At 34.0% G+C, this 25,680-nt stretch overlaps 2 protein-coding genes across 9 annotated transcripts; one reads left to right on the forward strand and one right to left on the reverse strand.

Annotated features, from left to right (window-relative positions):
• Positions 1 to 1,857: 1,857 nt before the first annotated feature.
• Positions 1,858 to 6,795, forward strand: LOC149734718 (uncharacterized). The gene is made up of 2 exons (XM_089880159.1): positions 1,858 to 2,111; positions 2,464 to 6,795. Exons 1-2 carry the CDS (start codon positions 1,885 to 1,887, stop codon positions 3,470 to 3,472), a joined length of 1,236 nt encoding a protein of 411 aa, XP_089736285.1. The 5' UTR covers positions 1,858 to 1,884; the 3' UTR covers positions 3,473 to 6,795.
• Positions 6,597 to 24,876, reverse strand: LOC149734719 (uncharacterized). 8 transcript variants are annotated; one of them, XM_089880140.1, is made up of 20 exons: positions 24,561 to 24,870; positions 21,514 to 21,593; positions 20,950 to 21,290; positions 18,421 to 19,088; positions 17,579 to 17,664; positions 16,744 to 16,830; positions 15,356 to 15,668; positions 14,863 to 15,041; positions 14,199 to 14,410; positions 13,808 to 13,887; positions 13,100 to 13,199; positions 12,666 to 12,743; positions 11,897 to 11,968; positions 11,414 to 11,564; positions 10,898 to 10,976; positions 10,154 to 10,201; positions 9,853 to 9,926; positions 8,846 to 8,878; positions 7,916 to 7,961; positions 6,638 to 7,119 (listed from the first exon to the last, which is right to left on the reverse strand). In XM_089880140.1, the coding sequence occupies exons 2-20, from the start codon at positions 21,543 to 21,545 to the stop codon at positions 7,003 to 7,005; spliced, it is 2,796 nt and encodes a 931-aa protein (XP_089736266.1). In that variant the 5' UTR covers positions 21,546 to 21,593; positions 24,561 to 24,870; the 3' UTR covers positions 6,638 to 7,002. The 8 variants fall into 8 exon arrangements, with proteins under 8 accessions (XP_089736271.1, XP_089736266.1, XP_089736273.1 ...); XM_089880147.1 differs by lacking the exon at positions 8,846 to 8,878 and adding an exon at positions 9,575 to 9,596 and having other exon boundaries at positions 24,561 to 24,866; XM_089880141.1 differs by lacking the exon at positions 24,561 to 24,870 and adding an exon at positions 22,090 to 22,508.
• Between the last annotated feature and the right edge of the window lie 804 nt (positions 24,877 to 25,680).

A 25,680-nucleotide genomic window follows, 5' to 3' on the forward strand; every position in this document is an offset into this window, starting at 1 on the left:
TGGGACACTCTTAGCACATAATATCCAAGTATCCTGATCGTGTTTTAAACAATTACCAACGGTTTATGGAAGTCGTGAGGATATGGTTTTAGAATTCTTTGAATGTTCTTTGTTTACTACCAAATGCGACGATAAACAGAACGAAAAGGTGTCCCATCTTCCCCCACCCTACTATAACAGTGAGAACAGCGAACATTGCAGGTCCCAACTCCTGCCCTGGCTCCGACAGCCTCCTTATACAGTACAGGGCTTAAATAATGGCGAGAATGCAAAATGCGAAAATACCATTAAACACTGAAGAAAGTCAGTTACAATATCATGCAGCAAGGCTCCGTATTGTCACAGAGCAAAATCTCTAGGCAGTGTCTTAACAGCGGTTTCCTCATCAATGCGTTTGTGTACGATTGTCTTTGTTATAGTAGGATGGGAAAAGACACTTTGTCAGACGAGACTTTTTTAATTTTCTTTTTACGGACCCCCTTTAATGATATTCAGGAAAATAAGGTTACAGAATTATTCGACAGTAATATCACGACTTTATAAAACGCCCGTCAAAGCTGATTACTGTTTTTAAATATTAAAATATATGTAAAATAGAAACAGTATACTTTGAACAGGTAAAAAAATGCGAAATAGTAAGGTGCTATTTTTTAATGTTCGCTAAATCATTGAAAGAGTAAACTTCACACGCCACGCAATTCTAATGCATATAGTGAAAATTGGATAGTTATATACAGTAGGGTGGGGGAAGATGGGACACCTTTAGCACATAATATCCCAATATCCTGATCGTGTTTTAAACAATTAACAACGGTCTAAGGAAGTCGCGAGGTTAGGGTTTTATAATTCTTTAAATGTTCCATGTTTAATACTAAGCTGAACGAGAAAATAAAACGAAAATATGTCCCATCTTCCCTCACCCCACTATATATTAAATATCTGTACTCAAAGCACACTCAACCGCTACATATAGTATGAAAAACGACTTTTATGAGAGGTCATATAGTTATATAGAAAATTGGACAGGATTTTTATAACTATAAGAACTTTTTGAACTATAAGATATTTCTTTGAATGTCTGTAATATTAAAATACAATGGGTCAGGGTAAAAGACGGTCCGTGTATTCAATCTTTTGTCGTCCCTTTTTTAAGTAAATAAAGAATATTTTCATAATCATATAACCGTATCACCACGTTCCTACAAGAATATTTACAAAATCATATAACCGTATCACCACGACCCACAAGAGTGTTGTTAACCACTCGTTCAGAAAATATGAGATAATGTGCCGTAGACCGCGAATATGTGCTAACGCGGTATCCCTCTTACCACGGAAGACTGGCTATACGTTAAATAAACTTAATAAGAATAGCGGTTTGCCGAATGTAAATTCAATGTTAATTACTCATTTTCGTGTAGCGGGGCAACGCCATTCGTTATAATACGGATATTCTGTTTCATACACCTCGTGTCTGCTTACGAATTTTTGTGAGAACTGTTCTTTCTGTATAGCAGACAACTTAGACAGCCCATTAATGACCACTGGGTTGAAGCAATTGCCGTTAAGTGCTTAAGGACACGCACGCCCACACTGGTAGCAACGATGAGCTTTTTAACATAAATTCTAGAAGCAGGCACGCTAACTACTGCCCTATACGATACTATATAGTATAGAGTGGGGGAAGATGGGACACCTTTTCGTTCTATTTTCTCGTCCCATTTGGTAGCAAACAAAGAACATTAAAAAAATATAAAAGCGTAACCTTAAGACTCCATTATACCGTTGTTAGTTCTTTAAAACACAATAAGAATATTTGGATATTATTTGCTAAAGGTGTCCCATCTCCCCCACTCTACTATATAATTTATTTTGTATTTTCAGATGAGATACAGCATGTTTAGGGTATTTGTGATACTTATTCTTGAAGCTATGGTTGCCTTTGGCTTCCAGCCGCTGGATGATTCAATAACAACCGCAAGATTTAGTTCCTCTGAAATATATCTTCACCAAAAAGTCTTGGACGCTGGCTCTACTATTGCAATCAATACGAAATTAAATTGTGGGGAAAATATGTGGGTTCGGATTTTGGGCTCCGAGTGCTTTGGAGAGTAAGTTGTTAATTTTACCCCCAACTTTACAACTAGTTTAGGTGTGCACTTTACCGTGGTTACTGTGAATGAATGCATAAAAGTAATTTGTTTCATCCTCGCGTGGCGGGAAACGACAGTCGTTATATAACACGGATGTTCATACACCCTGTGCCCGCTTAAGAGTTACCACGTATGTTACTTTGTTTGTTTTTTTTATAAAAAACATGACGAAGAATGTATTGACAATTTTCAATTTACTTCTAATGGCCCACTGGGTTGATGGAGTTTGGATTTACGTTAAGTATCTTGCCCAAGGACACGTATATAAGGCGTTTCGTTGCATCGAGCTAAACTATGTTCTTTGTCTCAGCTTAAAACTCCCCTTTGAAAATCTGTACGAAAACGAATGGTTTCACAAATCCTTTGAAAACTACAAAGCTTGCCAAGTTTTCAACGCGACGTGGTACCCCGATGACGCTATGAAGTGCCGTGACGTCACCACAGATGACGTCATCACAAAATTAAAGTTCGAAAGCCAAGAAAAAAAGCAAAAGAACATGGACACTTTTACAACTCCGTTTACAGGAAGGTATTATATAATTATGGCGGTGCAAACTATCGGAGAAAAAGAAATTAAAGTTGATATTACAATGCGAGGATACAACGGGTATCTTAACAACTACGAAATTAAGGCTTGCCAATCCCGAATTCTGAGCGCATCCGTATTTGCTCTGACGTTGTGTTTGCTAGTGAGGTCGCAAAAGGACGTTAGCGGGATTTTCGGTTTTCTTATCTGTCTGATTACTTTGGAAATAGTTTGTCACCTATTTTGGTGTCTGGTTTACGTGCAACATGACGTGTACGGCTATTCTGACGTCATAATGAACGCCACCGCTGCAGTGATGGATGTTTTCAACAGCGCCACCTTTCGGGTGTTTATATTATCTCTATGTATGGGGTTGGGTGCGAAGAAACTAAAAAAAGAAGTCACCTGGTGTGTTCCAATTATGTTTGGAGCCACCTACGTCATAGCCAATATATGTTACGTCATCAGTAAAAGACGAAATTATGACGTCATGTTTCAACGCTCGGCGGGAGTTTTCGGGCTAGTCATTGACGCAATGATAGCTTATACAGCGATATCTATGATTGTTGGTAGAATGCAGAAGCCGTTAAAAGACAAAACGAAAATTGTGTACCATAAATTGTTTAATGTGTTTAAATACACAGGTGCTTTAAGCGTTGTTAATATTATGCTGATGGTAATAGTTGTCACTAACTACTGTCAATTTGCATGGTACTTTTCGCTGGTTATTGATGTAATTTGGATCGTCATAAGATGGCTATTTATTGTGTCAGTAGCGCTTGTTTACCGCTAATGCTATTTATGTATTTAAAAGCGTGTGAAAAAAAGGGTATCACAAAATTGCATACGTGGTAACTGGTAATGCACGATGTATTTATACGTCACATAGGGTAGAATGGGACACAATTAATTTTCGTGTTCCATTTATTAGTAAACAAGGAATATTTGTATAATTATAGTAGGGTGGGGGGAGATGGGACACCTTTAATACATAATATCCAAATAGCCTGATCGTGTTTTAAACAATTAACAACGGTCTGTGGAAGTCGTAAGGATACGGTTTTATAATTCATTGAATGTTCTTTGTTTACTACCAAATGGAAAGAGAATACTTAACGAAAAAGTGTCCCATCTTCCCCCACCCTACTATATATACCTGTATCCTTACGACTCTAAAGTAGCGTTGTAAATTGTTAGTGGTATGTGCGGTGCTATAATACTATTCATGAATAAAAAATATTTAAAAAAAATTAATTGTTATGTTGTTATATTATTAAAGCGGCAGCGAATACGTTTCTGAAAACCTTCAAACGAGTTTTAAACTCACTGCAGCCGAAACTGTTTAGTGAAGTGCTACTGAAAAGATATTGTTTCCGTAAAATAGTATGTGGTAGAGTGGGGGAAAATGGGACACATTTTCATTCTATTTTCTCGTTTTATTTTTTAGTAAACAAAGAACATTCAAAGAATTATAAAACGGTTTCCTTACGACTCCCATAGACCGTTGTTAATTGTTTAAAATACGATCAGGATATTTGGATATTATGTGCTAAAGGTGTCCTATCTTACCCCGCAGTACTATATATCGCTTAACAGAAAAAATTACACCCTTGTGATTGTGTATTGAGCGAATATATCATACTAGTTACGCTTATCTATTTAAAAAAAAAGACTTAAGGTGGCTGTACACAGTATCCGGCGTGCGAGGTCTTATGCAAACCCATTACCGAGTTCCGCATGCGGCAGCGAAATCCGGACAAAACAGACAAAACGGACGAATTCCGGATACTGTGTACAGCCACCTTTATGATGCCATTTAGGCAAAATATAGTGGGATGGGGGAACATGGGACATCTTCGCCGCATAATATCCGAATATCTTGATCGTGTTTTAAACAGTTAACAATGGTCTATGGGAGTCTTGAGCATATGGTTTTATAATTCTTTGAAAGTTCCTTGTTTACTACCACAGGACGAGAAAATAGGGTTAAAATGTGTCCCAACTTCCCCCACCCTACTATATATTTCTCAATTACCATTAGTGGTTGAACTTGATTTTTATTGGTTACGTTTTCGTAGAACCAGACCAGTTACGCCTTCGATAAACATATATAGATAAATATGGGACGAAATACTTTTCAAGCCTGTGCTAATTTACTTTAAGTTAATATTTAAACGATTTCTATGAATTGTAACTTGGATTTACATTTAGGGGAATACTGGTCGTGATAAATGATTAACGTTATAGTAATTTTGTTGAGGAAATTCTTCTGTAAAGAAGGCAAATAATTTATTTAAGGGACCATTATAATACACAATATATAGTACTGTGGAGTACGATGGGACACTTTTAGCACATAATATCCAAATATCCTGATCGTATTTTAAACAATTAAAAACGGTCTATGGTAGTTGAGAGGATACGGTTTTATAATTCTTTTATTATTCTTTGTTTACTACAAAATGGGACGAGAAAATCAAATAAAATGGTGTCCCATCTTGCCCCACCTTACTAGAAAATGATGATACGGTGTCCCATTCTTCCCCACCCATACTATGAGTTATAACCTACATATACTAAACTTTATGGTATCATAATATACTATAATATGCACATAACGACATATACTTGCCTGTGTTAATGCATTTTAAACACTATATATATATATAGCTTCACTATAAACTAATCTACACGTTCTGACAATTTGTTGGTATTCTAATCTCTTTAAATTTCCAACTGGTCTACACGCTTACACAACAATAATGCTGCATGCGGTGTACACACCGTGCGAAAAACGGTCTGCGTTTTAAATAATTACTGCACGAATTCCTGAGGATTTCGTTTCCTGTTTTAAGGCAGAATACGGCCTACATCTCGGCTATTGGCAGAGTAACTGTTCGTTCAAAAATTTCTAATTAGCGATTGTTTTTTTAAAACAGTTAAGGTAGGAGGGCAGCAAGACCTAATAACACGGGTGTTCTGCTTCACACAACTCGCGGCTACTTAAATGCATGCAACTTTATCCTTGCGTGGCTGGAAAACGACAGTCATTATAACACGAATGTTCTGTTTCGTACACCTGGTGTCAGCTTACGAGTTACCATGTATGTTACTTTGTGGGTAAGTATTTTGTATTTGTGGCTCATAATTTGGCCATTACTGACCACTGGGTTCGAGTAATTGTCGTTAAGTAGGACACATACGCCTACAATAGCAGCGACGAGCCTTAGGCTACTAGTTACTGGATATATGTAACTGAGTGGGTATTTCTTTATGTATGGCTGAAAGTATGGACAACTGGGTCAGAGAAATTACTTTTAAATATTTTAACCAAGGACTTTACATTCACCATCCGTTGTACTATACTACTTAAGCACACGTTCCTTTCAATTAGAACTTTAATAGATTTAATTAGATGTTATTTACGCAATTTTTACGTTGTATCGTCTGTATGGTGTAACGGTCACGCCTCTTATCTTAAACATTATTTTTTTCTTTTTTATCAATAAGCGTGCTTTAACAACTGTTGTTTTACTGTTACTACCGTTATTTTGCTTTTGTCAATTCTCTTGTTCTTCGTTGTCGTGAATGTCATTCACATACTTTAATGAAAATTGAAACTATATTACCTTTAGACAAAACGGCAGCTTTATGCTCTATGGAAGAGTAATGATACGGATTTCTAAATCTTGGTTTACATTCAAATGGGACAAGAAAATAGAATCTAAAGGGGTCTCATCTTACCCCACCCTACTACTATATAATACTGTAGTAAAAGATACCTTAGCAACTAAATCGCGTCATTTCTGTCGTTTTTTGAACAACTAACAACGCTCTTTTAGAGTAGCAGGGCTACGTTTAGATAATTCTGTAAATATTCTTTGTCTACTACTTAATGGGACAAAAAGAGAATCAAAACATGTCCATTCTACTGTACTTCAGTGAGATTTGAACCCAGTACCTTTGACAGTTGCTTTATATATTGCGTATTGTTGTAACGTCACAGCAAAATAGTATGTACCTTGTTTTGCGACAGTGACGAAACTGTACCCATATTGAAGAAAAACTTCGATAATCAAAAATTACTACGGTTTTTAGAACGTACTATGCGACGAACATAGAAATCACAGAAACAGTGTTGCTCAATGCAAAACTCATTGCTTTTTACCAATGAGTATTCGGAAAAAGTACAGGAAATGGCAACACGAAAAAAAGAGCAACACTGAAAATTGTGAAATAAAACCGATTTTTTAATAATTCTGTAAAATTATAAAGCTTTAATTAAATATGAGGAATTAAGGTTACTGTAGGTCGCGTTAGGGGTTATGTGGGGTCACTGTTTCCGTGTTTGACTTCAGAATCAACTTTTTTTAACAATTGGGTAAGTTTTTGCTCTGCTGCGTCGATTTTTTGGTTGAAATTTTCTTTCAGTGCTTTAACCTGAGAGTAATATTTATATACCTTATGCTTACTGTTCAGTTATAATATAGGGGTCTTCTTATACACCAAACACACATGTTGTATTTATACACCTCCTGCTCGATGGCGAGTTATAACATGGGTGTCTTCTACACCAGACACACATGGTGTATTCATACACCTCATGCTTACTGTTGAGTTATAACATGGGTGTCTTCTTATACACCAGACACACATGGTGTATTCATACACCTCATGCTTACTGTTGAGTTATAACATGGGTGTCTTCTACACCAGACACACATGGTGTATTCATACACCTCATGCTTACTGTTGAGTTATAACATGGGTGTCTTCTTATACACCAGACACACATGGTGTATTCATACACCTCATGCTTACTGTTGAGTTATAACATGGGTGTCTTCTTATACACCAGACACACATGCTGTATTCATACACCTCATGCTTACTGTTGAGTTATAACATGGGTGTCTTATACACCAGACACACATGGTGTATTCATACACCTCATGCTCACTATCAAGTTATAACATAAGCGTCTTCTTATACACCAGACACACATGGTGTATTCATACACCTCATGCTCACTGTCAAGTTATAACATAGGTGTCTTCTTATACACCAGACACACATGGTGTTTTCGTACACCCCATGCTCGCTGTCAAATTATAACATGGGTATCTTCTTATACACCAGACACACATGGTGTATTCATACACCTCATGCTCACTGTCAAGTTATAACATGGGTGTCTTCAACAGATATTATTTTCACAACTATTGGAGCAACAAACCTCTTTCAAATGGTCAGCTGCTTCTTTTATTTCCCCTTCCACGGACCTGTGTGAAAATAAGACTCCAATGACATCACAATATACATTATGATGTAATAGACACTAAATGGTTTTTACAATACACAAGACACACATATGACAGCACATGGCATATAAATAGGCACCAAACCTGGGGTGGCAGGGTAGACAGGCTGTGGAATTTATGCACTCCATTAATCAGTAATGATTTGTCCCAAAAAGTCATATTTTTTTGTATTACTTTTTAAAAGTTATATTAAAGTTATATTACTTATTATTTTTTTTACAGAAATGCAAAAGTTATATTACTTTTTCCAGAAATGCGCGTCTAACTATTCTTGCCTCCCCTGCATTTTAAAAAGTTTGGCGCCTATGGACATATAGTGGGGTAAGATGGGACACGTTTTTTTAGTTTAACGTCCCATTTGGTAATAAACAAAGAATATTTAAAAATTATATAAATGTATAGGGCCTCGAAATATCCCATCTTGCCCCACGACAACATGTTTTGGAAATATAACTTATCATATAACAAAAAGCAAATGACATTATAATGACTGTTAATCAGTTATAATTGCCACTGTATGCAATTAATGTTTAATTTATTCTATATGTATGAGGTCCTACAGCATGGCATGCCATGAAACCTAAAATATAAACGAGAGTTGGCCATTACAGCAATTATATTACAAAAAAATTAATTACAGCAGTTTATTAAAGAATAAACTTTTTTTTAAACAAATCCAAAAATTTTTGGACTAAAATTTAAAAAAAATAAAATAATTTTTTTGCATAAAATAATGCTATGGTGTTAAAATTACTGCTGGCTGCAAAAAATGATCAAAGTTTTGATCATTTTTTTTTATAAAAATGCTGCAAAAAGCTTCTATCACCATTTAGCTACAGTTATACCTTGTGTGTGCGACATGAATATAGTTGAATAGCCTGCGTTAGTAAATGTATGGTCCTATTTATATTGGAACAATTTGTATCTGTAGGTCATATTTATAGTAAATTAATTTGTTTATTTCTTAATTTTTAAAATAAGGCCCAAAAATTGCGACACCCACATAGAATAGAACAGAGTACTTTGTCAAAATTTATATTCTATTAAGTTTTAAAATAAGGCTCAGAAAACTGCAGGACCTCACCCATGTAGAATAGAACAGATCACTTTGTCAAAATTTATATTCTATTATTCTTTATAGATGAGGTCCTAGAGTAAAGCAAGTATGCACTAGGACCAGAAATTTGGGCCTGAGTTTGCCTATTCACAAAAACCCTTATAAAGAAATATACAGTAGAGTGGGAGAAGATGGGACACCTTTAGCACATAATATCCAAATATCTTGATCGTGTTTTAAACAATTAACAACGGTCTATAGGAGTTGTGAGGATACGGTTTTATATTTCTTTAAATGTTCTTTGTTTACAACCAAATGGGACAAGAAAATGTAATCAAAGAGTGTCCCATCTTCACCCACCCTACTATACAATATTTAGATTACAAATTCATGCTTTTAGCACATTTAAAGCTACTTATATTTCAATTACTTCAACCAAAAATTACAAAGAATTATAACACAATTACTATATATTACATACAACATGAGATATACATTAATACAACATAAACCTTACCTATGGCCACGATAGACAAAAACTAAATAAATTAAAACAATTTAAAAATTACTTTTTTTTTGCTTAATAAAAATATACTTTTTTTTATAAATTAAAACAATATAAAATGTTTTGTTTTTTACCTAAAAAAATTTTAAATAAAAAAATCATTTAAAATTTAAAAGTAATTAAAAATGTTTTTAATTTAAATTTTCAAATTTTGTGACATAATAACCTAGTTATGACATCATACACCTCATTATGACATCATATACCCAGTTATGACATCATACACTAACCTTAGTTCAGTTTTATACCACGTATTTTTCATCAAGTATGGGTCAGTTTGACTTTCTTTGCTTTTTGTTAAACCCTGTAAATAAACATTTTTTTTAAATCAGAAGATACAGGGTTTAAGGCTCGGCATGTTTTAAATAAATTCCATAATTTAAATTGTGTTTTTGATAATTAACAACGCATTTCTAAAATCGTAAGAATACGGTTTAATAATTCTTTGAATTTTCTTTGTTTACTACAAAATGGGACAAAAAAAAGAGTGAAAATGTCCCATTTTGCCCCAACCAAATACATTTTTCTTACTTTTGTTAGTTGTTTTGCTTCATGGCGATTTGTTTCTTGTTTAGAATCCTGTAAATTTAATTTTATTACAATAACAATAATTTTGATAATATGAAAATGGTAAAATACTTCATTATAATAAGAAATATTACTTTATTATGACTGAATGCAACTTATTTTATCCTTGCGTGGCCGGAAAACGACAGCCGTTATAACACAGATGTTCCGTTTCATACACCTCGTGCCAGCTTACGAGTTACAATGTATTTTACTTTGTGGGTAATAATTTTCTCGGATTTTTTTATATATGGCTGACAATATAGACAACCCATTAGTGACCACTGGGTTGGAATAATTGACGTTAATGTCTTGCCCAAGGACACATACGCACACAATGGTAGCAGCGACGAGCCTTGAACCCATTACCTCTGGGTTACAGGCAGACACGCTAACCACTTTGCCACAGCGCCGGACAAATTATGATAATGATAAAAATACATAAATTATGACATTACAATATATATATAGTAGGGTGGGGGAAGATGGAACATATTTTCCTTCTATTTTATCGTCCCATTTTGTAGTAAACAAAGAACATTTAAAGAATTATGAAACCTTATTCACGATTCACGAAACTTTAAAAGAGCGTTGTTAATTGTTTAAAACACGATCAGGATATTTGGATATTATGTGCTAAAGGTGTCCCATCTTCCCCCACCCTACTATATACATATATATTAGTTAATTAGTTATGACATCACATACCAATAGTTTAGTCAGCCGAATAACTTCTTTCGTCATATCGACATTTTGCTGCCACAGTTTTCGATTTTCTGTTTCTAACCTGAAAATAATTTGTTCAAATAAAAAAGAAATAAATAGAAATACTACTGTATATATTGTCTTTAACCATGGCTCAGTAGTTAGACAAAACCAAGAAAATAAGTTGCAAGCGAAAAAAAAATTTAAAAAAAAATCTAAAAAAAAATTTTTTTTTGTTGATCAGATATTATTATTTATTTTATGAACACAAGTTTTGGTTCTGTGGCGTGGTTTAGTGGTTAGGTGCTTGCATTGAAACCAAAGGATACCAGGTTCAATGCTCGGTACTGTTAGGTGTAAGTTTGTTTTTAAGGCCGACAGATTTTTTATGCATAATTTTTTTTAAAATTTTTTTTTACATTTTTAGAAAACAAAGAAATAATTATTAAGAATTAAGGAAAAAATGCACGAAAAAGTTTTTTTTGGTGCCCCCCAATTACCTAAAAATAGAATTCTTACTTTTCTTTTTGGCGTTCTTCTTTGTCAAGACTTTTATAAAGCTGTTCAAGCGCGTCACGCACGATCTTATGCTCTACTAACATTTCCTCCATTCTCTCGGCTAAATCAACACCGGAGGCAGCAGAGGACTTGCTCATATCGTCACTGGCAACTAAAGTAAAAATAGGATTTAAAAAAAAAATTTAACATAAAATTAAATATATATATATGATCATAAATTAAATAGCATAAAAGTAGTTTAAGACCGAACTAACTTACGAACTAAATGTTACGAACTAACTGTGATATGGAAAACAATACATTTACGGTAATAAAAACAGTACATTAGGTATAGTTTAACAATACTTGCAAATATATCACATTTTTTGGTTTGTATTGTTTATTGTAGAACTTCTTTCTACCTAATATTTTATTTGTATTAAAACGATTGTTTTCACACTCTAGGGGTTCTGAGTTCTAGACTCGCCCAGGTAATTAAATTACCTCGTTCTCGTAAAGGACTTGATTGTTGATACGGACGACTGAAAAAGGGGGAATCAACGATTCCGTTCAACCCTGTGATGTCATAAAGGTTATTATGAATTAATAAAAATAATAAATAAATACCTGGTTTAAGGCTCTTCATGTTTTTAAAAAGCTCATATTCCATCGTGCTTTTAACAATTAACACACTTTTTTAAAATCATGAGGATACTGTTTTATATTCCGTAAATATTATTTGTTTACTACCTAATGGGACGATAAAAAGAATAAAACACGAACCATTTTACTAAGAATAAATATAAAAAAATTATTTGTATTCATATTATATGAATTAATGAATGTAACTTGTTTACCTTGTATGGCGGGGCAATGACACTCGTTATAACACGGGTGTTCTGTTTCATACACCTTGTGCCTGCCTATGAGTTACCATGTATGTTACTTTGTGGGTGAATATTATTTTTGTGAACTTTTTCAATTTTTTTTTGTGAAGTTTTATTTTTTTGTATTGCTGATAATTTGGACAACCCATTAGTGACCACTGGGTTGGAGCAATTGTCATTAATTGTCTTGCCCAAGGACACATACGCCCACAATAGCAGCAGCATGGAAATTAAACCCATATCCTCTAGCCTAGACCCAAGCTATACTAATATCGCTTAAAAAAAATTAAAAAAATTGAGTACAACATGAAAAAAAAGACAAAAAATATTTTAATACAATATTGAAAAAAAAGATTTTTTTATAATAGTATTTAACCACAATGTACCTCCTTTCAAAAGCTTGTTGATAGTTTTGTTTGGAGCTTTTGGAGCTGGTGTTGGGGTAATAGGAGACGGTGTCTCTTCTGTTGGAGTTTTATAATTATTAAGATGTCTCATCTAACACTGAGAATGGTGCAGTTTCTGTTAACCAACTTTAACCATCCTCAGCGTTAGATTAATAAGTGTTATACAGAAAAACTAGCTTTAAATATTTATTCTCATATAGTACTGTGGGGAGAGACAGGACACCTTTAGCACATAATATTCAAATATCCTGATCGTGTTTTAAACAATTAACAACGGTCTTTAGGGGTCGTGAGGACACAGTTTTATATTTCTTTAAATATTCTTTGTTTGGTACCAAATGGGACAGGAATAGAATGAAAAGATGTCCCATCTTCCCCCCACCCTACTATATGTTTAAATACAAGTATTTTACCATGTTCTGATGTATCCACTGCTGGGAGATCTGAAGCATTGCTACATAAGGATACAGAGTAATCAGCCATCATAGCGGTACTGTTTAAGCTAGGGAGGTCCTGGAATATAATAAGTTGGTTTTTAGTGAAGCACACCTGAGACCTGGGGTGTAGGCTTATTGGGGCAAGGTTGTTTTATTCTATGTGGGTGAGGTCTTCAGTGAGGCACACCTGAGACTTGGGTTTTAGGCTTACTGGGGCAAGGCTGTTTTATTCTATGAGGGTGAGGTCTTCAGAAAGGCACACCTGAGGCCTGGGTTGTGGGCCTATTGGTCCCAGTCTCTTCTGTTCTATGAGGGTTAGGTCTTCAGTGAGGTACACCTAACACCTGGGGTGTAGGGTTATTGGGGCAAGGTTGTTTTATTCTATGTGGGTGAGGTCTTTAGTGAGGTACACTTGAGACCTGGGGTGTAGACTTATTGGGGCAAGGTTGTTTTATTCTATGAGGGTGAGGTCTTCAGTGAGGTACACCTGAGACCTGGGATGTAGACTTATTGGGGCAAGGTTGTTTTATTCTATGAGGGTGAGGTCTTTAGTGAGGTACACCTGAGACCTGGGGTGTAGGCCTATTGGTCCCAGTCTATACTGTTTTATGAGGGTTAGGTCTTCAGTGAGGCACACCTGAGACCTGGGGTGTATGACCATATTTTTTACAGGGGAAAACTTACGTCAAAAACACTAAGACTCTGTTCTTCATCAGCATTATAAGTGTCATGGGAACTATCAGTGTCTGAACCACTGCTGTTGTCTGAAATAATCAAATAATAAATAAATTAAGCATTAAGAAGTAGTATACAAGGTCTCAATGTATTATTAATTTATATAAAAAACAAACAAATCCAGAACAAAAAACTATCGATCCTAAAAATAAACGGACATAATCTAACAAGCACAAAAACGACACACATAATCTGACAAGAACAAAAACGGCACAAATATCTAACAAATATAAAAACAAGCAAAATTTAACACAAACAAAACATAAAAACAAGCAAATTCTAACACAAAATACGACTACAAGCATAAAAACAAACGAATCCGACAAGCACAAAAACAAACCTTGATTGTTGACACCATGTGACTTAGTAATGACTGCTCCATTGTTGTTAACATTCCCATTTATGACATCACAATCACCAAAACCATTTTCTTCAATGAGGGGTTTCGTCCCTCTAGTGGGGGAACGAGCGTCGCTGTCGGTGGAAGATCTGATGCGAGTTCGCTCAGTGGCTCCGTACATTTCTTCAGGAGCATAGTTTCCCTCTTGTTTACTGTAGAGAGGAATGAGGATTAGTGAGAGTGGGAGGAGCAGGGAGGAGAGAGAGAGTTGAAGAAGAGAGAGAGAGAGAGAGAGAGAGGAAGAGAGAAAAAGAAATCAAGAAAGAGTAGTTAAAAGAGTTAAGCATGTGTTACATTTTTAAGATTACTAAAAATCTGGGCTGACATTGTCAAAATACAGTCACACTCAGTTGTTTAACTTCATTAAATAATGTGGTCATTTCAGAATACTTTGTCTTTTTGTTTATGTTAGCTTATTTTAGCGCAATACTGTTAAAGTCATGCTTATGATATAATTTCTGATACTTTATGGTGCTATTACTGACTAAAAACTGTAAAAATAATACCGCAAAAAAAGATTATGCTCTTAAAAGTGAAACTGTCCTTCCACAGTTTAACGGAAGAAACGAAATAAATTTCATTCATTTAAAATTAAAAAACTTACACCCTCCATTGGCCAAAAGTGATAATTTCGGGGTTCTCCAAAATTTCCCGGTATCTCTCGCTCTGTCTCAATCTTTCTTGACGGAGTTTTATATCGAGACCCAGGTTGTCACCTGCCTCGTGGTCACATGGGGTCATCGTGTTGTAACCGCTTTCTATGCTGGTGCCGGAGACTGCTCTCTGTAGTAAATGAGTGGTCAGGAAAGTTTAAACTTAATATAGGGTGTTCTATATTGATTAATGTAGTGAAAAATGTATATAGTAGGGTGGGGTAGACGGGACACCTTTAGCATATGATATAATATCCAAAATTCCTGATTGTGATACTTGAATTATTGGCTGCCTGGAGCAGACCTGTGTAGTTTTAAACAAAAAAGCGACTGTTTTTAGACACTGATCAGAATGCTTCATTTTTTACTTTCATTAGGTTTTTGTCTGTTGTCGCTTGGAAACTCCTCCCCTTAAATAAATTCCTAAATACACCCCAAACTTACTTTATGCGGGTTCCCTGTTTCATGAGAAGATGCTCTTCTTCTCATACGCCCCCTAGCGGCTGTCATAGTCGTCACAGGAACGCTCCCTCGCCTCCCAACTTGTGTCTTTGTCTCTTCTTCATTATTTTGATCTTCCCTCTCCTCTGGAGGGGACTTTTCATCCGGAAGAGCTTCGGAATCATCCTCACTGTCGGACTGGATGCTGTTTGATCCTGGAGGATGGTTGTTCCTTTTCCGGGGAGGTCGGATTACGGGACGAGCGATCTTGGGACTTTTGTTAGCATTTGTGGATGCGGGAGATGATATCTTTGCTCTAGAAGATAAATCAGAAGTTTTTTTTGTCATAATTATATTTTTTGTGTAAAAAAAATCCTTTATTAATTAGTAAACATTACAACCAGTAAGTTAGATTTGTTTCACAGGATTGTGTGTTTAAATATCCATGCCCCCCCCTGTGTTTATAAAACTTTGGCGCCTACATGTACACTACTGCCCCTAACCCAGAGGTAATGGGTTCAAGGCTCGTCACTGCTACCATTGTGGGGGTATGTGTTCTTGGGCAAGACACTTAACGGCAATTGCTCCAACCTAGTGGTCACTAATGGGTTGTCCAAATTATCAGCCATACATTCAATATAGGCTTACTGTCCGTGGGATTTAACTATGTGTATAGTATTACATACATTTATCATAAATCATATACTTTAACACTACATATTAAAAAACAAAGCTTTATGGGTGTCATATAACCATATAACTCAGATTATAAATCATATTTTAATTAAATCACTAAAGTTTAACTAGCAACTGGTAACGTATTATACCATTATTATTAAATCACGTTAATCATTATTTGAAGTTAAGCATTTTGTTTATACAACAGTTAAGAGCACTGTTCTAGTTAAAATTACAGCACTGTGTGAGTTTAACTAGTTTGTTTATATTTGTTTGCGTTTGTTGTATGTTGCGTGTTAATTTCGACAAACTGTTATTCATGCAACTTTGTGAAACAAGAATTTCATTTGGAATTTCAAGAAAATCCAATTTTTAAGTTGAATGTTTTTAGTTATATATATATATATATATATACAAAAATTGAAAAAAAATATATATATATATATTTTTTTTTCATATTTTGAAAAAAAAATGTTTTTTTTAGAAAGTGTTATTTAAAACATAAAAAACGGCAAAATTAAAACCACAAAACACAATCAAATTATTTAAAACGTTAAGCAATTACAACTAAAAAAATAATAATAAAAAAAAACTTTTTTCAACTTTTGTCTACGGCAAAATTAAAACAAAAAACACAATAAATTTATTAAAACATTAAGCAATTACAAGTAAAGACAAAACAAAAAATATAAAACAAATAATTGAAACCTCACCCTCGTTGTATTGCACTTGTATGTTTGTTAAATTCATCAGCGGAAAATCGGCGATTAATTCTTCGATACCTTTCGCTTAGTTCATCACTGATTTAAATTATTGAAAGCTTGAATAATGTATGGTAGGGTGGGAAAGATGGGACACCTTATCATTCTATTTTCTCGTCCCATTTGGTAGTAAACAAAGAACATTCAAAGAATTATAAAACCGTATCACCAAGACACGAGATCATTGTTGATTGTTTAAAACACGATCAAGATATTTGGATATTACGTGCTAAAGGTGTCCCACCTTGCCCCACCCTACTATATAAGAGTGGCACCACATTAGATGTGGTAGCACCACGAATTTTAAACTAAAGGTGGCTGTACACAGTATCCGGCGTGCGAATTTGCCTGCGAAGTCGTATGCAAACCCATTACCGAGTTTCGCATGCGGCAGAGAAATCCGGACAAAACAAACAAAACGGACGAATTCCGGATACTGTGTACAGCCACCTTAATGCTGTTATGTAATCTTGTAGGTTTTTACTGTTTAAATACTTGATTTATTTAAAAAAGTATGTTGTGCTGATTTTTACAATTTTACTTCACATATTTTCCTAGTTAGTGTTTTATGTTGCTGCATAATTCACTTTTGTATTTTAAATCAGAAATAAATTAGCAAAACCATATAAAACTCAATTAAAAACAGTAAGTAAATCAACAAAAAACAAACAAAAAATTATTTCCCAAATAATTATAAATAGTTAAAAATGATTGCGTTAACAAACTACATGAATTAAACATACTTTCAGCTGAGATAAAAATAAAAACAACTGAAAATCATTCTCACTTTGATTTTACAAGATTGTCACTTCGGTTTCGACTCTCTTGATAAAGTTTTTTTCGCTCCAACCGATGTTTCATTGCTGAAACAACCTGAAAATTTTGTTATTCTGATTTAATGAGCCATTCCTAGTTTCGCTGTACAGAGCTTTAAGACAAGTTTAAAAAAATCTTTTTTTTTGGAAAATGCTCACATCATAATTTAATATAGTATATACCAGTGTTTCCAAAACTTTTTTTTACCCCCTTTAAACTTCCAAATTCTCTGCAACCCATCATTTTTATGTATAACTTAAACTATAATATAGTTGGGTGGAAAAAATAGGACGCCTTTTTGTTCTATTTTTTCGTCCCATTTGGTAGTAAACAAAGAACATTTAAGGAATTATAAAACCGTATCCTCATGACTCCCATAGACTGTTGATAATTGTTTAAAACACAGTTAGGATATTAAGTGCTAAAAATCCGTCTTTCCCCACCCTACTATATATGCAGTACTGAATAAAATTAGGATACTGTCAGCCACCCCTGAAGTTCATAACCCACAATGTGAAAAACCTTATTACCCTTGAAACAGAGTTGACAGTGTATTCTATATGGGTGAGGTTCTACAGCATTGTATGCCATGGTTATAGGACTTCGGCAAGGATTGGCCAATAGTGTATATTTGGCACCCTATTTAAAACAGGGGCGACATTGTTTACCTAGCACCCTAATTCTAAATGTAAACTGGCCAATACCCTGCTGTTGATCATTTATACAAACAAGCAGAGCCATTGTATACTGCATGTGCATGCCACAAAAAAAGTCGCATATGACTGCATTTAATGCAAGTTAAAACACAATTACCTCTTCATTTTCATCAATCGTTGGCTGTGAGCATCTTCTGTTCAAATTCATTGCCGTGTCAAGATCATTTGACCATTTTCCGTCTCCTCGCGAAGATTTTGCGGGAGCGGAAATTTTTCGCATCGGTTTATTCTCAGAGTTGAACCGCGATGTCTTAGCATCATCTGCCGGGTTATTGCCCCTCCTACGCCCTAGTTGAACTTCTAAAGTCGTTGTACGGTTTCCAGTTAATTGCCGGACGTAATCCATAGCGTTTGAAGGTGAAATTGCTGTGGCTTTTGTTGGGAGAGCAATTCTTTTATCCCTTTTTTCGTTTTTTTTCTCCGAATTTTTCGAACTAAATTTCGGGGAATTATTTTTTCCAAATTTTGGCGAATTACTTTTAGTTCGAGTTGCGAGCCGAGACTGCGGTTTTCTAGCTGTATTTGGCCGGCTTTTTGCAGCAGCTGATGGAAGAGGTAATCGAGCACGTGCTGTGCTTTCGCCCTCACTGGACACAATAGAGGTTACTGGGCTAGAAGAGCGACTTATTTCTTGGAAACGCTTAAACGCGATTAGATCGGGCGCAAGGTTTTCAAACTGAACGGAGTTTTCAATTTCTCGGTCAAAACAGAAGTCAGAGTGATGCCCGTTGATTATTTCTTCTCTTTCGGAATGGCTGGAAGGGTCTAGAAAAAAAATTTGCGGTTTTAAATTAGGAAATTTAGTCCAAAATTTGTAAATATATATATAGTATGATTTGATTTCATTCAAAAGATTAAAAAAATAAATTTGTGAATTAAGAATTGAGAAAAGTTTGGAAAAAAGTCTCGCAAAAACTAATACCAATAACATGAACAACTGTTCAACGAATAAGTATATTTTCGCAGCACCAGATCCTTACAATATTCATTACACAAGAATCGTTTAACTGTATGAGCACCAGATCAGGGTCAGATTCGCGAAATTTATTACAAGTTGACTGTTTTGTTCATTATGTTTTCTTATACTAAAGTCTGCTAAACTAATACACATACTTGGTGAAACGTAATGGTAAAAACAGGCAATAACCCAAACAGTAAAGCCATAAAACTTAATTACAGCTAAATTAAAATTTGTTAAACTAACTTTCGGTTTATAATGAAATATTTTTTTAGTGTATTTGCTTTAAATACAATCTGTTACAAAAAATTAATAAAATAAAAGAATGAATATATATATACATATATATAGTAGGGTGGGGAAAAATGGGACACCTTCAGAACATAATATCCAAATATCCTGGTCGTGTATTAAAAAATTAACAATAGTCTATGGGAGTCGTTAGGTTACGGTTTTATAATTCTTTGATTGTTCTTTGTTTACTAACAAATGAGACAGGAAAATAGAATGATAAGGTGTCCTATCTTCCCCCACCCTACTATTATGTACATTAAAGTACATATACATACTTTTTTATGGTATTATAAGCTATATAGCTGCACTAAATTCAAATACATATCAGTTATTTGTAATGTAAACTACTCTAAGACTTCCTAACTCATAAATACAGTGTCTGCATGCAACTAATAAGCATTGCGGACATAAAACAGTGCAGTACATACATTATTAATTACAAATGGCTGATTTCATTTACGTTTGATTGTAGGGTAGTGTCTCAAACTGCCATAATTGAAAAGTATTTGTAAATAATTTATACATCTTAAGATCTAATGTGCTTGGGAAAATTATATGCTGCTTATAAAATATTATACAGTTAATATAGCTACGGATGCCCATTACAGAATTTCGAATCCGTGAATTTCAAATCCGTGATCCTAACAATTTTTTAAAATTTAATAATTTTGAAAAAAAAGATTCTTGTGTTTTTCGTTTCGCAGCGTTTTTTCAAAGGTTGTCTAAACGGTAGCAATCAAAATGCTGGTGCAACATATCTACACCTCAGGTGTCGGGAGTGCCTCAGGACCACAACATTATAGAATTAACTGTATTATTGGATGTCTTTAAACTGCCTCAGTGGGGGTCTAGGTGGCAAAAACATTATATTATAGACTTCACAACGTGTGTGATATGGCTGATTATATCCTTATGGCAAAATTTCGAAAAGACATGACAGTCATATACTGTTTAATAAATATATATATATATAATTGATTAATTGCACTGAATAGCTGTTTTCACACCAGCACTGAATAGCTATTTTTAGGCATTTTTGTACTAACACGAAATTTTAGTGTAAGGCGCTTCATATAGACTAGTCTAGAAGAGGCGTGTCCAACCAGCGGCCCCCTCGTTGTCTAACTAAATGTTAGAAGTTTTATACCTATTCACAGTTTCAATAAACTGTCACAAATTAGTCATAATTTTTTAATAAACTGGCGCAAGTGTGACGTGGACTGCATTAAATTTATTTCTTAACTACATAAGCTGCATAGGAAAGTCATTTCGTGATGCTAGTTTTTCTGGAAAAATTTAGGTGCCCATCGTTGTCATTTAAAATTTTGTATTCGGCCCTCCAGTGAAAAAGGTTGCCTGGTGTAGAAGACTTACCTTGTTTAACAGGTGATGGCTCAGCAGAACACAGTGATACTACTTCACAGTTATCTTCAAAATCAACAGAAGAATCGCCGGGGGATCCGAGAATTGCACTCACAGTGTTGCCGGAGATTTTTTTGTCGAAATCTTTATTTCCGTTTTTGTCGAAATTTTTCGCAGAAAACGCGATATTGTCTGGCACCCCACAATGGGTGTTGTTTGTTTTTGGAAAAGTGTTGTATTTCGTACGTATAGCACCTCCGTGTGGCTCGTTTGGGCTTCCTTCTTGTGACGAGCGAGGAGAGAATTTGGTACGAGGTAGTCTAGAGGCAGACTGGAACCCCGGAATTTTGGAGCTGAAGAAAGTTTTTTTAAACGACTTGTATAACATGGGTGTTATACACCTTAAGCCAGCTTTTAGTATGTATGTTACTGAGTGGGTAAATACAGTTATTGGGGTTTTTCATTTTTATGTATGGCTGATAATTTGGACAACCCATTAGTGGCCACTGAGTTGGAACAATTGCTGCTAAGTGTCTTAAAATTTGTGCTTTAATAAACCTCATAAAACTAACATACCGAGAAATTGGAATACGCTGTTTGGTTGCCATTTAAACTTGTTGTTGTCACATCAAACGCCGAAAAACATTTCAAGACCTCTGTAAAAAACATCACAATGTTAGTAAAATTATTAACACAAAAGTTATAAATAAGTAAAAATATTCATTAAAAAGCAACAACAATCTATACCATACAGTAAAATATATATTTATTTTAGGCACATTGAGATTAATAAAATTTCTTTCCTATACGTATATATAGGAAGAGAGAGAGAGAAAAAACAAACAAATAGTAGGCCATTAAAGGACTATAAATAAAAGTAAATGTACAACTAGAGCCAAATTTATTATGATATATTATTAATATATAGTAGGGTAGAAGAAGACAGGGCACCTTTAACACATAATATTCAAATATCCTGATTGTGTTTTAAACAATTAACAACAGTCTATGAGAGTCATGAGGATGCAGTTTTATAATTTTTGAATGTTCTTTGTTTACTACTAAATGAGACAAGGAAATAGAAACAGTAGGTGTCCAATCTTCCCCCACCCTACTATAATTATAACGACAATTGGTATAACTTTTACCCACCCATTGCTAAAGCTGATATAAAACAATAAATTAAAATAAAACTGCAACTTTTTTATGAAGAACTACTTTTTAGGAACAAATTGACTGTTTCTGCTACACTAGCTCTGCAAACTGTACTCTTAACTCTAAGACATGTGCTTATATATTGACAGTGACATGAAGTAATTTTAGGCTTAGAATCCTTTTATGTACCGGTGTATCAAATGCAGATATAAAAATAAATCAATCTACAAAAGAAGTATCTTTTATCCTTTTTCCCAAAAAAGATTTCTCTTAACACGATTTATGGGTTCTACGACTGATAGTACAGAGTAACGCAAATATTTTTCTACTCTAACTTTCCAGACGATATTTTAAACTTTGTTTGCATTTCCAGGCACAAATATTGGAACTGTCTCTTGGGTATTTTGGTACAAAGATTTAGGAGTACGCAGCGCTCTGTGGGTCATGTTTCTATTGTTAAAGGTGGGAGGGGTAGACAAACATACGAGACATGACATGGATCCTGCATTAAATATCCACTCAGATCAGAATAAGTTAACTAATGTTTGCAGTTAAAAATGGATGAATGACAGCAGCCAAAATACAGGTTTATACAAAGATTTTTAATATCTGATAGTAGAAAGGTATTTTTAAATTTTAGAGAAAAAATACTGTGGGGTAAGACGGATATAGTTTGAATATATTTATTGTAAAAGTAATGTGGGGTAAAATGAGATAAAGAGAATGGCTAACTGGTTAAAAAAACTTACAAATTTCGTGGAGTAGCTAATCTAAATATACATTCTGGCTTATTATAATTAAATACCATACAAAGAATCTATGTACAAAACTACCCAATGAGAACCTAATTATATTTATATATGCACAGGCATAGCCTATATATACATATACAGTTTCATTAAATATAAGCTGTAAAAGCTGAAATATTAAACTTTCTATATTTAACTTTACAAAACCAATTCAACCACTTTCTTTTCTATGCCTGTTAACCTCGCACTGCAATAAAACTTAGCAAATTGCTTCAATAGATTCTAAAATAAACTCAAAAATATAGAAATCAATCATTTTCCCATCGATTCTGCAATTCAAATTCAATTTAAAATTAAGCCCGCCAAACTGATCTATAACTAATTGATTTGTGGTTGTCAGATAACAATAAAGCATTGATTGGCACTATATACACTCCAGTGAGGACTGGCGTACAGCATTACAACATCATTTCAAGTTACGAGTGGTAAAGATTGTAAATTTTAAACACACGAGTACTGTAACTTGATAGGCCCTTAACATTCAACACACACAAGTGGGTAGCTTGAACAAAGCATAAGGTCTTAGGTCAGAACGGTTCTTTAGATCTATTCATGTTTAAATTAGAGGGGCTTTAAACTAACAAAAACTAGTTCTTCTTTGGGACTTAAACCAATTATGGGAGACTTTAAGTTGCACCCAACGGCGTAAAGGACTTCAATGGGAAAAGTAAATTGGATAAAAAGCTAAATATAACAAGATTTATATTGAAAAGCTCTGAAGTGTGAATAAATGGCTGTTCTATCCTTTTTGAATTCCACTTTTTTAGATAATAATATAATTTTATAGGCCTATTGTTTGCAAGGCTTTAAAAAAGTAAACAGACCTTTTATGTATAATATTACAGAATAAGAGTTAACGATCATAATTTGCCCATTGGATACAATTTAACAAAACATTCCAAATGTCCATTGAGTTTTAAAAATATAACACAACATACATACTTTATGTGACCTATAACACACACAAAAACTGAATTTAAAAAATTTATGATCTATTAGTATAAAAATGAATTTTATAAAATGTATTATGAATACAAGTATATATTTTGAGTCACACATCTGTATGATAAGCCCCATTTGACTCCAATTTGTCAAAAGCCCATTTGATATTTTTCCTTTGTTTTTATGTAATAGACTAACTTAATAATAATTAAACATAAATAGCTTGTTTGTCTGCTAGGTGTAGCGACCACGCTTATTTTCTTCCAATTTAATGTAAATATGTTTTTAACTGTAATCGAGTTTAAAAACTGTTGTTTCATCGCTATATCCTGTCTTTTTATTTAAAATATTTCTAAATCTTCGCTACCGTAATCGAAGAGACAAATAAAGTTATTAATAATACCAGCAAAAATGAATAACTTTCAGTAAAATTGCATAAGAATACAAGAAAACACGTAATTAAAACATAGGTGTATAAAATACATTTATGTTCCACATAACTTCTAAATTAGCTCCATCGCACCAGCATAAATGAGCAATTATGACATACTTTTTGTTGTTAAATCAATGGAATAACTTCAAATTTAAAAAAGCAGGGTATTAATGGTAATTTGGGTACAAATTATGGTTCCGGTATAAATTACATACATGGATCCTAAAAAAGTCAGAAAAAAATCGAAAATTTGTAAACCAAACAATAACTCACATAGTACTAACCTTTTAATAAAAAAATCCAAATTCTGGTCTAAAATTTCATTTTATTGGTTATCTTTTATTATCTATGCCATTTCAGAACAGAATACTCAAACTAGGGCGCTACCTTCATAATAAATCGATTTAATTAAACTGTAAACTTTGAATAGCGTTACCCTGTCATAATTAAATTACGTCATACATCATTACGTCATTGGTATACAAAAAATAAATCAGACTTTATTGCTTAATGACAGCTCGACACGTCTTCCAATCAATTTTATACGAATTCTAGTAAAACGATAGAGAAGTATTCTGTGGAAGCGATTTGATTGTCTCTAAACTGGCCACGTAACAAAAGCAAAAGTGTGAACGAAGCGAAATGATGCAGCTGACAGCGCTACTTGTTTAATCAACGTCAATGAACTTCCAAAGTCGGTCATGCGTCAAAACACAATAAACTAAATACAAGTTGAATTTCCGCAAGCAAACAAAATTTTACGTATAAGGTGTTTCTAAAATTTGGGCTGTAAAATTCGCTAAATATTTTTATATTCACATTAAAAAAATAATTAGCATAAAACTTCGAAACAAGCGTTTTGGAGGGTAAAAAAAAACGGTACTCTATTGTCTGTGGAATAAAATTGTAACAAAATTACCCTAGCTACAACATAAATGCATTATTTAGCTAAAAAAACAAAAAAATCTCAAAAAAGCGCGCAAAAATGTAATTACTTACGATTTCTATGGTATGACGTAATGTTTGTATAAAGTCCTTTGCTTATCCACACCCAACGAGAAATGTTCGTTTTTTATCAGAATATTTTAAGTCTGTGACTGTATTGCTGTACCGCATGTTCAGATTGTAGTCAACGTCGCATTTTAAGGGATATAAACCCGTGTTATTGGATAATTTAAGTTTAAAATTTTAACTAGTCAATAACGCTCGTATTTTTAATATAAAACTGCATATTTTTCGCCTCGTTTATAATAGTAGGGACAGGGCATAGGAGAAGTAGAACACCTTTAGCACATAATATCGAAGTGTCCTGATCGTGTTTTAAACAATTAACATTGGTCTATAGGAGTCGTGAGGATATAGTTTTTGAATGTTCTTTATTTACTACCAAATGGGTTGATAAAA

This window comes from Ciona robusta, chromosome 6 (genome assembly GCF_009617815.1).
Source record: "Ciona robusta chromosome 6, ASM961781v2".
Classification (NCBI taxonomy): domain Eukaryota; kingdom Metazoa; phylum Chordata; class Ascidiacea; order Phlebobranchia; family Cionidae; genus Ciona; species Ciona robusta.